Below are 12,500 nucleotides of genomic sequence, written 5' to 3' on the forward strand. Positions count from 1 at the left end.
GAACCAGTCTAGAACAGATACCAAGCCTTAATATAACTAGACAGAAAAGATACCTAGCCCTAATTGAACCTGATTACTCCTTATTAGAACCAGAATAGGCCCTAAAGAACCGAAACCTAGCTGTATAGAACCAGACTAATCCTTATAGAACCTGAATAGTCCCTTATAGAACAGGTACCTGGCCCTAAGAGAACCAGACTAGTCTGAATAGATCCAGACTTTTCCTTATAGTACCATACAAGTCTTAATATAACCAGACTAGTCCTAATAAAACCAGACTTGTTTTAAGAACCAGACTAGTCTTAAAAGAACCAGACTATTCCGAATAGAACCAGACTCCTCCTAATAAAACCCGACTTGTCCTCATAGAATCAGGCTGGCCTAATATAACAGATATCCTTGTATGAGCCACATTTTCATGGGGCCTATAAGCTGTCAGCCATGACACGTCTGAGGCAAACACGACTAATCCCAGAATTATTCCCTTTCCTTTTCTGCACAAAACACAAGAGGGGAAAACACAGGAGGAGAAAATGAGACACAGCTGATCCAGCTTTATTTAAACACATTTCATCCCCTCCTCCTTCCCTTCCCCTCTTTCCCTCTCTCTCTCCTTCTTCATCTCCTCCTCCGTTCTAGTCCTGCCGTGGTCTCCTCAGAAAGCCTCCCCGTCCGATCATCTCCGGCTCTTAGTGTCAATTAAAAGTGAAATATCTGCATTTGTCAACACGTCATTTTCGGGGGCGGGCTTGTGACGCGGCCGCTGATTTGTCGCGGACGGTGTTCCCTGACACGGGCGGGCGGGCGGGCGGGGCGGGAGAAGGGTGGTGGCGACGGGGTGCCCGGGAGGAGGGAGGCGGCGTGTCCCTCATTAGACGGGCGAGGTGGCAGAAGCACGGTGAGTGGCACCGCGGCGCAGCCTCGCCCCCCCCCCCCCCCACCGCGCGCCCAACACGTCTCCCTGACACGGTACTTACCGGGACACAGACCTCGTCTGTCAGCGCTGTCACCACCACCGCCGCTGTCACCACCACGCCACCGTCGTCGCCGCCACACCACTGGCAGGGTGACGGGAGGTAATGGGGAGAGGAGGGGGGGAGGAGGAGCAGGCATTGGGGTGGGGGGGGGGGGGGGGGGGGGGGGGGGCAGGGCTGAATGTAGGCGAGGAGCTTGAGGGAGGAGCGGGGTTGGATGACGAGCACAGGGTGGGGTTGGAGGAGGAGGAGGAGGAGGAGGAGGAGGAGTGAAGAGGGGAGGAGGAGCATGGGGGGGCGGGGGGCAGGGTTGGAGGTGAGCGAGGAGTTTGAGGGAGGAGCAGGGATGATGAGGAGCAAAAGGGTGGGGTTGGAGGAGGAGGGAGAGTGAACGGGGGAGGAGGAGGAGGAGGTGAAGAGCATGGGGGGGGGGGGCAGGGGTTGGGCAGGTGAGTGAGGAGCTTGAGGGAGGAGCAGGGATGGATGAGGAGCAAAGGGTGGGGTTGGAGGAGGAGGAGGAGTGAAGGGGAGAGGAGGAGTGAAGGGGGGAGGAGCAACGTGGTCGGAGGAGGTGTGGTGGTGGAGGAGTGGATCCTCATCCTCATGCTCTTTAGCTCCTCTGCCTCACGGCTCCTTCTGAAGCCACCGAAGACCACAAGAAGCTAGTAGAACTGCTTGAAAATCGGCATTACGTGTGTGTGTGTGTGTGTGTGTGTGTGTGTGTGTGTGTGTGTGTGTGTGTGTGTGTGTGTGTGTGTGTGTGTGTGTGTGTGTGTGTGTGTGTGTGTGTGTGTGTGTGTGCGTGCGTGCGTGAAAAACAAATCTTAAAACCAGAAACCAAACCCTTAAACCTTACAAGGAAACCCTAACCCAAAAACCAAAAATCCTCCCTTCAATGATCTATCCTAACCCAAAAAACTAAAACCTTACACAAATACCAAACAGTAACCCCCAAACCAAACCCTAGATCCAAAAAACATTGTCTGAAACCTTACCCAAATAGGAAAACCCTAACCATATAGCCTACCCTTGATTCAAAAACTAAACCCAGAACCTGACCAAAACAGGAAACTCTAACCCAAGTACCAAACAAACCAGAAACCAAACCCTGAAACCCAACCTAAATAGGAAGCCCAAACCCTAAATCCAATCCTAGAACCAAAAACCAAACCCTTAAGCTGTGCGGTCTGTTTTCACGTGTTTCCCTGGAGGTTACGGGATGAATGGCAATGCCGTGTAACGCCATTGACATGCGACCAAATGGAACTGCCACTGTGAATTAAATTACAGATTTTACTGGACTTGAACATTATTGGAAACAGTTGGGATAATGTTAGCACACAACTCAACCAATTATATAACATTGGTCTAGTTGTTAGATTAGCTTTTTTTATTGCGGAAATTATACATATCATACCTTGTGTAGGATTGGTCTGAGTATTTTTTTATCACATTTACTTAGGAAATATATTATGTTGGGCAGCCTCTGTTGCATAATATGGTCTCATGAAGTAAAGAAGAAAAAGGCACATACACATATTCTCCAAATCATCACACATTTTGTTTCACTTTGAGCAATATGCAAAACAATCGCCCAACATTAAATACTATTAATAGCTTCTAGAATAGCTCTATTAGATTGTCAAGTCAATTTAACACTATAAATCCACGAGACTATTAAAGCAGTGGAGTCATAAATAAATTCCAAAAAAGTATCACATAAGGATTTTTATATAATTTTTTATCAGCGTCCTCCTCTGATATTTGAGTACCTTCATTTCAGGAATTCTCTGAATCATTTTGTCCCTAGAGACACTTAATCTCCAATTCTTACTGCAAATTGTGACAGACCAACCCTTTCTCATAAATCTGGATGAGACTCACAGCAAGTTCCTTCATAGCACAAGTCCTTCATATACAACTAAAATATGAACATAAACATAAATGTGTTATTCTAAACATCCAGCCTAAGCATTAGACTACATACCCTTGTGTTATTTTCCTTCTCATCAAATGTCTTCAAAATGGTTCAACTTTGCATAATGCCTGTGCCCAGCGCAGGAGGTAATATGTCAATAAAAATAAAATAAGTGACAAATACACAGTTCAATGAACATTCCTTTCTTGCTACATACACAAATCTCACTTATACTTGCATCACGTCCAAAAACCAACTTCCAAACAACCAAACAACCAAACAACTTCTTAAATAGGGGTCATGTTAACAACTGCATACGACTTAGGACATGTACAAGGATCTTATTTATCACAGAGTTACATAGCTAGCAAAGACTTAAGCTGAGGACTTAAAGCCGAATTGAGAGAGAGAACTCTAGAAAGCAGCAAAGCCAAGGTTGCAGTGTGCTGAACGTATCCACACCATTTCTTATATACTTTGTTCTGATAAAATGAAATTGCTGTCATGTTCCAGTCACCATATTCTTCTTTAGAGTTAATTTCTCAGAATGCAGAAGAGGAAGAGTGTCTTGTTCAGTGTTCAGTGACAATACAGCTGTCTGGAGTTGTACCTCAGGTCTGTCAGCAACAGGAGGTGACAGGTTTGTTCCTTGAAGGTTTCAAACTTGTAGTTGACACGTACCTGTCTTCCAATAGGACCTTCTTAGTGACCTCTCTGGGGCGGGACAAAACATGGAATAAGGAAAATGAGTTTACTGGAAACAATAAATCGCATGTTAGCAATTATGAGGGTTAATTTAATTGAGTGTTCATTGAACATTCGACCAATAGAGGGCAGTAAATGACAATAATACTGCTGTTAACTGGTGTCAACTTTTTCAATTTCTACTACGTGAAGCATGAGGTGGTGAGAATCTGCCACCCATTTGATACAAGCCTTTTAATTTGTGTCTTACCTGGCCAGGTGTAGAACAGCCTCCAGGACATTGGACCCGTCTTTAGCACTTGTCTCACAGAACATAGCGTTGTAGGTCTGTTGAAGGGACATTTTTAAAATTATCCGTCATAATTAACACTATTAAAAAGGGGTGTCTCAGTGTATGTAACTATTTATTGAGTTATATTTTGCATGCATGTATGTGTGCATACATGTGCAAGCATTTGCAATGCGTGTATGTTCCTGTTTATATAAATGACAGCTATGTGTGTATGTGCGTGAGTGTGTCTTACCATAGCTAGTTTTTCTCCATAGCTGGTAGGGACACAGACTATTCCTTGCTGCCTCATGTCACACTTGTTGCCTACCAACATGATGGGTATGTCATCATGTGACAAATCCTGAGAGAAGCGTAGGAGACCAGATTAAACCAGGAAACAACATTGACACAGGCACAGCGTATGAAGAGTTTGCCTGTCTACTCAGGTTTCCATGGTGACGCCCATATAGAATACTACCTTATATCCTATGAGCCCTCTATGCTTTTAGGACACTAGACTATACGCATAAACACAACAACAAGCAAATACTCATCAGACATAACTCACACAAAAAAGAAGAAGAAAACAAACAAAATACAAATTACGACAGCACAGTTTTTGACATAAACACTTATTTTTGTTTCTGCAGTTTGCCTGTGAGCAATCATCGTCACAAAATCAGAAACAATGACCAAACAACAAATAGCACATTAATTCTCACGCCAATAGCTTAGCACAATTAGCACTTGGCAACTGACGTGGCAATATGCTCACACTTGCGTATCTGCTGCATGTGAAAAGAGGATAACAAAATCAACCAGGTTTATGGCCAATGTTCTGTTACTTTAATTGTCTGAAGAGTATTGTCATCTTAGAAAACCTGCCATCGAGATATAAAACGACAGAAACGACATTGCTTTATCATAAGAAGTAAGAAAGTAAGCGGTGGATTTATAGTGTTTGTGTGAAAGTTGTGGTGAATATGTGTGTAAGTGCTAGCGGACAGTGTGTGTGTGTGTGTGTGTGTGTGTGTGTCTGTGTGTGTGTGTGTGTGTGTGTGTGTGTGTGTGTGTGTGTGTGTGTGTGTGTGTGTGTGTGTGTGTGTGTGTGTGTGTGCGTGTGTGTGTGTGTGTGTGTGTGTGTGTGTGTTTGTGTGTTTGTGTCTATGGGTGTGTGTTTTGTGTGTAGTTTTGTGTGTGTGTGAGGGGCAGTGTGTTACCTCGATCATGTCAACCCATTCCCTCACATTGAGGAAGCTCCTTTCACAGGTGACATCGTACAGCAGCAGCACGCCTTCGGCACGACGGAAGTAGGACTTTGCGATGCTGCGGAACCTAGCCAGTCAAAGTACCTTTTATTTGTAGCCCTTAATGACAGGTACAATGTCAAAGGGCTCCACAGGCTGCATTATGCTGAACCCCCTAACTGTAGTCCCCCCAAAAGAGCAAGGTAAACTCATTTATCAAGGAAGAATCCTTGAGAAGGAACGCAGAACGTTACATGTTCACCTTATTAAACTTGTGGTTCACTTCACGCTAAATGACGGAGCATACAATGCTCACAGATGCAGGCTTTTATGCATATTTTAGTTTGATGTGTTTTCCATGTAAGACCAGTTTGGTTACTTAAAATATTTACAATGCAGATTGTAATAGTAGTCTACAAGCAAAGACAGTAAGAAAGACACAGACAGACAGCCCTACCTCTCCTGTCCTGCAGTGTCCCATAGCTGAAGAACAGTAGGCTCTCCGTCAACAGTGAGAGTCTTCATCTGGAAATCCACTCCTGGGGATAATTACAACTTAACAAATTAAACAAGTTCACTATAAGCATAGCAAGCATATTTTGTTGAAAGGATTTGTCTCGAGGGAAGGATATTAACACTAGATATAAAAAATAAAATAGTTCCCGCACTTCCCGCATGCTCCTTTCACATAGCAAACGGATCACAAGCAATGAACAACCGGGGATACTGTTATCAGTATAATCGACAGGAAGACTTTCCAGCTAGGAGAGGTCATAGAACAGTATATGTGATAACTTTTCTGAGCACACAGCTCTGGTTGTCGTACGGGAAAATTCCCAGGAAAGTCAAGTCATATGAAAGTGGGACATAAACAAATTAGGCTCGGTTACATTTATTTATCTTCTGCTCAGGCTGAGGCTCGATCCTTCGAGGCTGGGGCAGCAGCAGGGCTAGGACAACTGAGCTGCTTGACCGTCATTAAACGCAACGACGACGTAGCCAATTATCTGACCAATCATAACCTCCCAATAACCGAGCCAATCATGTTTGCTGTCTGTGGCCATAAGGCCGGTTGGATTTCTAAATTTAGGATGTCATCGGTGAAGAATGGCTACGACACTTCCCATTAGGATGCACCCATGTATCCTTGATCGCCCCCCCCCCCCGAGCCGATTTGGTGGTCGATTGAGCTTCTCGTCAAGCTCGCCCAATTGCAATGGAGATTGAGGAAACCGTTTGGGGAATAACAGGAAGTGCGATGCAAAAGGCGATCGATTTAAAATCGACCGTGCAGCAGCGGCAGTGTATTTGCCTGGCAAGTGCACTTATCACAGCAGACACGGCCAGAGAGAGTTTAGACTGTGTTGTCTGGTGTTTCATGAAAATAATCTCGCCCACCATCTCTTCCGACCTACCCAGAGTAGCGCTGCCATTCAATTTAAACTCGTTCTTGCAGAGGCGGAGGAGGAAGCTGGATTTGCCAACGGCCGCGTCCCCGGCCAGCACGATGCGGTAGGCCTTCTCCGACGACATGAAGCCCAGCTCTACACAGTCCCTCGGCCTCTCCTTAGAGACCCATGAACCACAGGAAAGGATATGTAAGAGACCACATGAGGTAGGAAAGACAAACAAGAGGCAGTACTGTTATTAGCACATGAGATGTAAACATCATGAGGCACTTATCAATGGCAGACATTTATGCCGTTCCCCCTTATTGCTTTGCTAACATGCTATTTCAAATTTAATCATTACAAATTTGATCCAAAAGACTGATGAATTTAGGTAGGCTGCAGGCATTGGGATAACAACCCTGAATCCTTTTCCTCAAGTGTAAAACCCCCCAGGCACTAGAATAACTGCGCCAATCAATTGTTTTTCTTTTCACTTTTCAGTTATGAACAACCGCCCTCCAAACCTGCATTTAATGTTCATATGTCTCGTCCCTTACCTGAGCCGTGAAGGCAGTAAGGGCTTTGCGAGTCGTGTTGGAAGTCCCAGAATTCTTTCTGCTGACAGGCTGAGATGTCATCCAGTCCAAACCACTGTCAGACCCAAACTGTGAATCCCCATCTTGTGCCTCCGTTGGCTACGCAGTAAAGACAAACCATCCAATGGGTCAATTCAATGTATGTAGATTACATATCCAGTTTTCTAGGGCAAGAGACACACAACAACACAATGACAACACAACTACTCTAATCGCCAATGTCAACCTAAGAAATTACAATTTCTCAGAAGTACTGCGATCAGAATTAATTAGTAAATTTGGTGACGATAACAATGCACTGTATTCAATATAAAAGTCATTACAAACTTAAGGTTATGCCTGCTTGCAGGTATGTGGGACTTACATCAACCTCAGAGTAATCTCCCGTCATGCTATCCTCAGTGTCATTCACTCCTCGGTTCACCGCCTTCGCCTCCTCCTCCTCCTCGTCCGCCTCCTTCTCCTCTTCTTCCGTCGTCTCCTCCGCCACCTCTTTCCCTTCCACCTTCTCCTCCTCTTCTTCTTCCTCTTTCTCCCCCTTTTCCTCCTCCTCCTCCTGACATTTGACCTCGGGCTCAGAGTCGTACTCCCCCCGCGAGCCCCTCAGCGTGGACAGCCCACTGTCCATGCAGCTCTCCGGCAGGCTGTCCTCCTCACACTCGCTGCTGTGGCGTCGGCGGAGGCCCGGGTCGCACATGGCCAGGGCCAGGGCGTCACAGCTGGGCCGACGGCGGTACAGGCGCTCCTCCGGCTCCTCCTCCGAGCGCTCGTACAACCTATGATATGTTAGAACACAAAAGATAAGAATGTCTCCACCCCAGTCTACCTGCAGCCTTGAGGAACAGGCCCTGACTCCTATGTGGCCCTTCAGTAGCCTGGAGACCATCTTGATCATGTCACCTCTCATTGTCTTTCGCGGCACCGATCAGTCTGGACATCCATTTAAAGACAATGACAATGTCATCAGGACCAATCAGAGGCTGTTGTAGTTGATGACGTAAACGGGCCAATCAGGGGACTGTGTTGTAGTTGATGATGTAAAATATAGGTCACCGCTGGAAAAACCAGACTTGCGACGAGTGGTAACCTTAACTTTAGTAGAGTACAGGCTATTGATAGATTTGTTTGTAATGTTATAAATAGTGAAGGAAAGTTTAATCTGACCTACTGGCTTTGCTGTGTTTGCTTTATGGTGTCGTGCTCACTAGAACAGGACACAAATTGTTACCTATTTCCTGTTGGCGCCTATTTAATACTTATCTGTCTTGCTTCCAAAACATTTTTTTAAATCCACTTTAAAGTGCTGTCACATCGCTCACTTTGTGCAAATAAAGTTGTCGAGTTGTAGGCATCATTATGTTGTAAATTCATGCAAATGCCATGCAAGTGGAGCTACCTGTTCAAACCAGATACATTAGCTACAAGGAGAGAAATGACTCAGAGGAAGAGAACAGCCCTCAAAACAAATCAGAGATCTGTGCATTGGCTTTGTACGTCAGAGGCTGACATACTTTTAAAAGTACGTCCAAGTACTTTGATAGGCAGAGGCTTAAGAACGGATTTAAACAAGCCTTGTTCATACATAGTACCTTTCTCACACTCAACTTTTAACATGGTGTGTGTGTGTGTGTGTGTGTGTGTGTGTGTGTGTGTGTGTGTGTGTGTGTGTGTGTGTGTGTGTGTGTGTGTGTGTGTGTGTGTGTGTGTGTGTGTGTGTGTGTGTGTGTGTGTGTGTGTGTGTGTGTGTGTGTGTGTGTGTGTGTAGGTAGGTTGGGTTGTGTGTGGGTGTCTGTGTATGTGTGAGACAGAGAGAAAGTATGATAGTCAAATTGATGGTAAGGATGAAATTGTGCATTAGGCCACTCTATGAATCTCGCTTTTATGTACTTCAGTTTCAGCTGCCTGGACAAGTTGAAGGAAGTCAAATAAAATTGCAAAAATTATAAAATGAATACGGAATCATCAATGACTTCTCTTAATGCTGTGGAACCTTTTTGCAATAATGGTAAACTAATTGACCATTCATTATTGGTTAACTAATTAACATTAGTAGCATTAACTGATCGAAATCGGTTAACAATTCTCATGTGACAGGAAGGGAATGCTTACAATTAAGGATTAAGTCAAATACTATTTAGTTTGTATCTTACCTGTCGATTAAGGCGTACGGTGACGAGTAGCAGATGCTTTTGCTTCTGTTTTTCTTGAAATCCGTCACACTGCCTCCTGTCTGCAGAAAACAACATCAGACGTGAATGTTCTTTTGCTCTTACGTTGATATAGCGATATGTGTGTGTTTTAATGCATAGAAGGTGTGTGTGTGTGTGTGTGTGTGTGTGTGTGTGTGTGTGTGTGTGTGTGTGTGTGTGTGTGTGTGTGTGTGTGTGTGTGTGTGTGTGTGTGTGTGTGTGTGTGTGTGCATGGGCACTTGCCTTGTTGCCCCTCTCCAGTGATGTCCTTAAACCATCGTTAGAGTCATGAAGCTTCCTGTTTGCCAACCTTCATACATTAAAAAAAAAAGGTATACGTTTGTTTTATTCCACAATATATATATATATACATATATATATATATATATATATAAATATGTTCACCAACCAACAATTATTTGTAGTGTACTTTGTGCATACAACTGTGTGTGTGTATATGTTCGCGTTGCGTGCATGCATGTGTGAGTGTATATCACAGAGGGTGGGTTTGTAATGTGATTTGCATACTTACTGTAGCACCTCTATCTGTCTCTCCAGACTGTCCCTCTCATCAGAAAACACTTTCATCATCTCTTCGTCTCTGAATCATTAAGAAGCAGGAATTGGTCAAATGAAAGCACAGCTTGAAGAAACACATGTCTGTCATTGATTAGTAATAATTATCACACGGATGTTGAAGACAAATAGTATGAAAAATGTTCAGTATGTTAATTTATGAATGGACAAATATTATCTCTCTCAAAGATACACCAGCACAAACATGCAGGCGGTAACGTATATGCAGCCTCAGACTGTGTGTTTTCTCAGTCTGGATTCCCTCATTGTTGCCCGGTTGCTGGGGTAACCCTGCCGAGGCAGTCATTGTGCACGTGAAGTCACACCAGGATATCCTGTTGCATGCAACATAAACAGCCCCGGGACTCGGGAGGTGTCTGTCCGTCAGTCTGTCTAGGGGGGCGTGGCCTCCCCTCTCACCCACCCACTGTTTATCCATTGCCTCTGGCCAATTCTGCCTGAAAGTGTCTGTCTGTTATTTGCTTATCGGTCACGACCGCATTAAAAGATATCCATCGGAGAAAAGTACTGCACAGGCAAACACTGAGTTAGCGACAGAAATCACAATTACCTCTTTAATAATCTCAGCACGAATTAACCAACAGAGCATGAAGTATTCTTCAGAGCAAAGCAATTATAAATAAATAAATGAACAAGCTAAAAAAACGGTGGGGGGAAAGTGGTGTTTATAAACCCAATGTCACCCCTAACTCTACAATTCAAACTTTAAACCCAAATCCACTTGGAGGCCAGACTGAGGTCTCACCGTTCAGAGTTCATGCTTTGATCCGTCAGGTCGGTCTTCAGAGAGTCCATCTCACTCTGCAGACAGGCGATGTTGGTCTGGGACTTCATGAGGTCCTGCTTCAACCGCTGGTTCTCCTGAGGAGGAGGGGAAGAGGTGGAGGAGGAGATAGAAGAGGTGGAGGAGGAGAAAGAAGAGGAGGGGAAGGAGGAGGAGGAGAAGAAGGGGAAGAGGTGGAGGAGGAGATAGAAGAGGTGGAGGAGGAGAAAGAAGAGGAGGGGAAGGAGGAGAAGGAGGGGAAGAGGTGGAGGAGGAGATAGAAGAGGTGGAGGAGGAGAAAGAAGAGGAGGGGAAGGAGGAGGAGGAGGAGAAGGAGGGGAAGAGGTGGAGGAGGAGATAGAAGAGGTGGAGGAGGAGAAAGAAGAGGGGAAGGAGGAGGAGGAGAGGGTGGGGAGGAAGAGGAGGAGGAGGAGGGTGGGAAAGAAAGAAAACGAGAGGGCGAAAACAATCAAGGTGGATTATAAGAGAGGAGTTTATATTGCCTTAAGCAGGCAGATGAGGGCTAGTTCCATAGATCTTCATTGACGTGTGAAGTGCCAGTTCAATATCCTGAAACTATATTGTGTCTGTTGCACTATTTTGTGTTTGTTGTACTGTGTGTGCATGCTTTGATAAAAAATACTTTTGAAAAAAAGTATTCCCTTCTTTTCAAAGGGTTTTTAAGAAGAGCTTTTTAAATATATCTTAATCGACTGAACATTTGGTGTATGAAATATAAAAGATAAAGAAACCTCAGAGAGGCCTTCATACACTTTTTACAGAAATGTTTTCACTGTTTCTTCTGCTTCTAGTATCTCTGGAAGGAGGGATCCTTGTGTGCTCCGTTTCTTCCTCCCTCATACTGCGTTATGGGGAGTTCTTTACTCTCCATTTTGAGAGCTCATGGTCACAGCATGTCCTATACAGTTGGCATTTGAAGCCATTTAAATGGTCTGTTATTGTGATAACGATCTATGCAAATTAACCTGACCTGACTTGACCTTAAACAAGGCTGGTGCCGTTAAAAAGTCCTGTCTCTGAAATCAAACTTACTATCGTGAGCTCGTTGATCCTCTTCTTGAGGGAGAAGCTCTCATCCCTGTTGCTGATGTTCTTGAACTTCTCTTCTATCTGGTGGAGAACATAAATGTTAGCACCATCAGGGAGACGTGTTGAATTATTAATGGATTCAGTGATCTATTTCTGGGTATGATTCCCGCTGAATGAGACAAATCACTGATATGGGTTATCTTGTTGCAACAGTAGAGCACAGGAACTACCTAACAAATGTTATTGACAGCTATCATGACGGTGATTTTTGTAACACTTTTCTAACAGCTCATTGTGGACATGAGTAGGAGCATGTTTACATGCAAACCTGTCGATCAGGATTTATGGGCTATGATTTAATGCAGTGACGGGTTAACAGACACTAGCAGTGCTAAGTTAGCCTACTTGTGATGTCTGCGTAATATGTTCTGATTCAAGAAGATTGAATTATCTCTGGTCAGACGCCTTGAACTTTGTAAATGCAGCCTGTGTTGTTCATCAAAGAGTTGACTATTCACACTTTTGTGAATAGTATAATGTTCAAAGGAACAGTGAGTTATTCATGGTTTGTTCATGTGGAGCTGAAACTTTAGCTAGCTAATTTCCCATCCATTCAACATTGTCCACCTTCAAAAAGGTCAAAGATGCATAACGTAACAAACTTTATAAAAGCAATTTAAGATTAATACAATTCAGGCCAGCAGTTATACACTGTTCTATTCCAAATACAAAAAATCTCATACATACATATTGAGTGAGGGCATTGTGTGAAAGTCCATTTAATTCTTATTCTGTTATT

General features: G+C 44.1%; 1 protein-coding gene across 2 annotated transcripts in view; it reads right to left on the minus strand.

Annotated features, from left to right (window-relative positions):
* Window positions 1-2,302: 2,302 nt before the first annotated feature.
* rasef (RAS and EF-hand domain containing) overlaps window positions 2,303-12,500 on the minus strand; it is a 16,418-nt gene continuing 6,220 nt past the window's right edge. Inside the window, exons 5-17 of one of the 2 annotated variants that reach the window (XM_060053998.1) lie at window positions 11,705-11,782; window positions 10,634-10,749; window positions 9,824-9,892; window positions 9,535-9,601; window positions 9,253-9,332; window positions 7,467-7,878; window positions 7,064-7,201; window positions 6,531-6,681; window positions 5,573-5,654; window positions 5,089-5,203; window positions 4,122-4,229; window positions 3,848-3,924; window positions 2,303-3,606 (exon numbers count right to left, since the gene is read on the minus strand). In XM_060053998.1, coding sequence (XP_059909981.1) covers window positions 3,513-3,606; window positions 3,848-3,924; window positions 4,122-4,229; window positions 5,089-5,203; window positions 5,573-5,654; window positions 6,531-6,681; window positions 7,064-7,201; window positions 7,467-7,878; window positions 9,253-9,332; window positions 9,535-9,601; window positions 9,824-9,892; window positions 10,634-10,749; window positions 11,705-11,782 — 1,587 coding nt within the window. In that variant the 3' untranslated portion in view covers window positions 2,303-3,512. Of the gene's footprint in view, window positions 3,607-3,847; window positions 3,925-4,121; window positions 4,230-5,088; window positions 5,204-5,572; window positions 5,655-6,530; window positions 6,682-7,063; window positions 7,202-7,466; window positions 7,879-9,252; window positions 9,333-9,530; window positions 9,602-9,823; window positions 9,893-10,633; window positions 10,750-11,704; window positions 11,783-12,500 lie in introns of both variants that reach the window. The other variant, XM_060053999.1, reaches the window with a different exon arrangement.

The sequence above is a fragment of the Gadus macrocephalus genome, chromosome 6 (assembly GCF_031168955.1).
Source record: "Gadus macrocephalus chromosome 6, ASM3116895v1".
Classification (NCBI taxonomy): domain Eukaryota; kingdom Metazoa; phylum Chordata; class Actinopteri; order Gadiformes; family Gadidae; genus Gadus; species Gadus macrocephalus.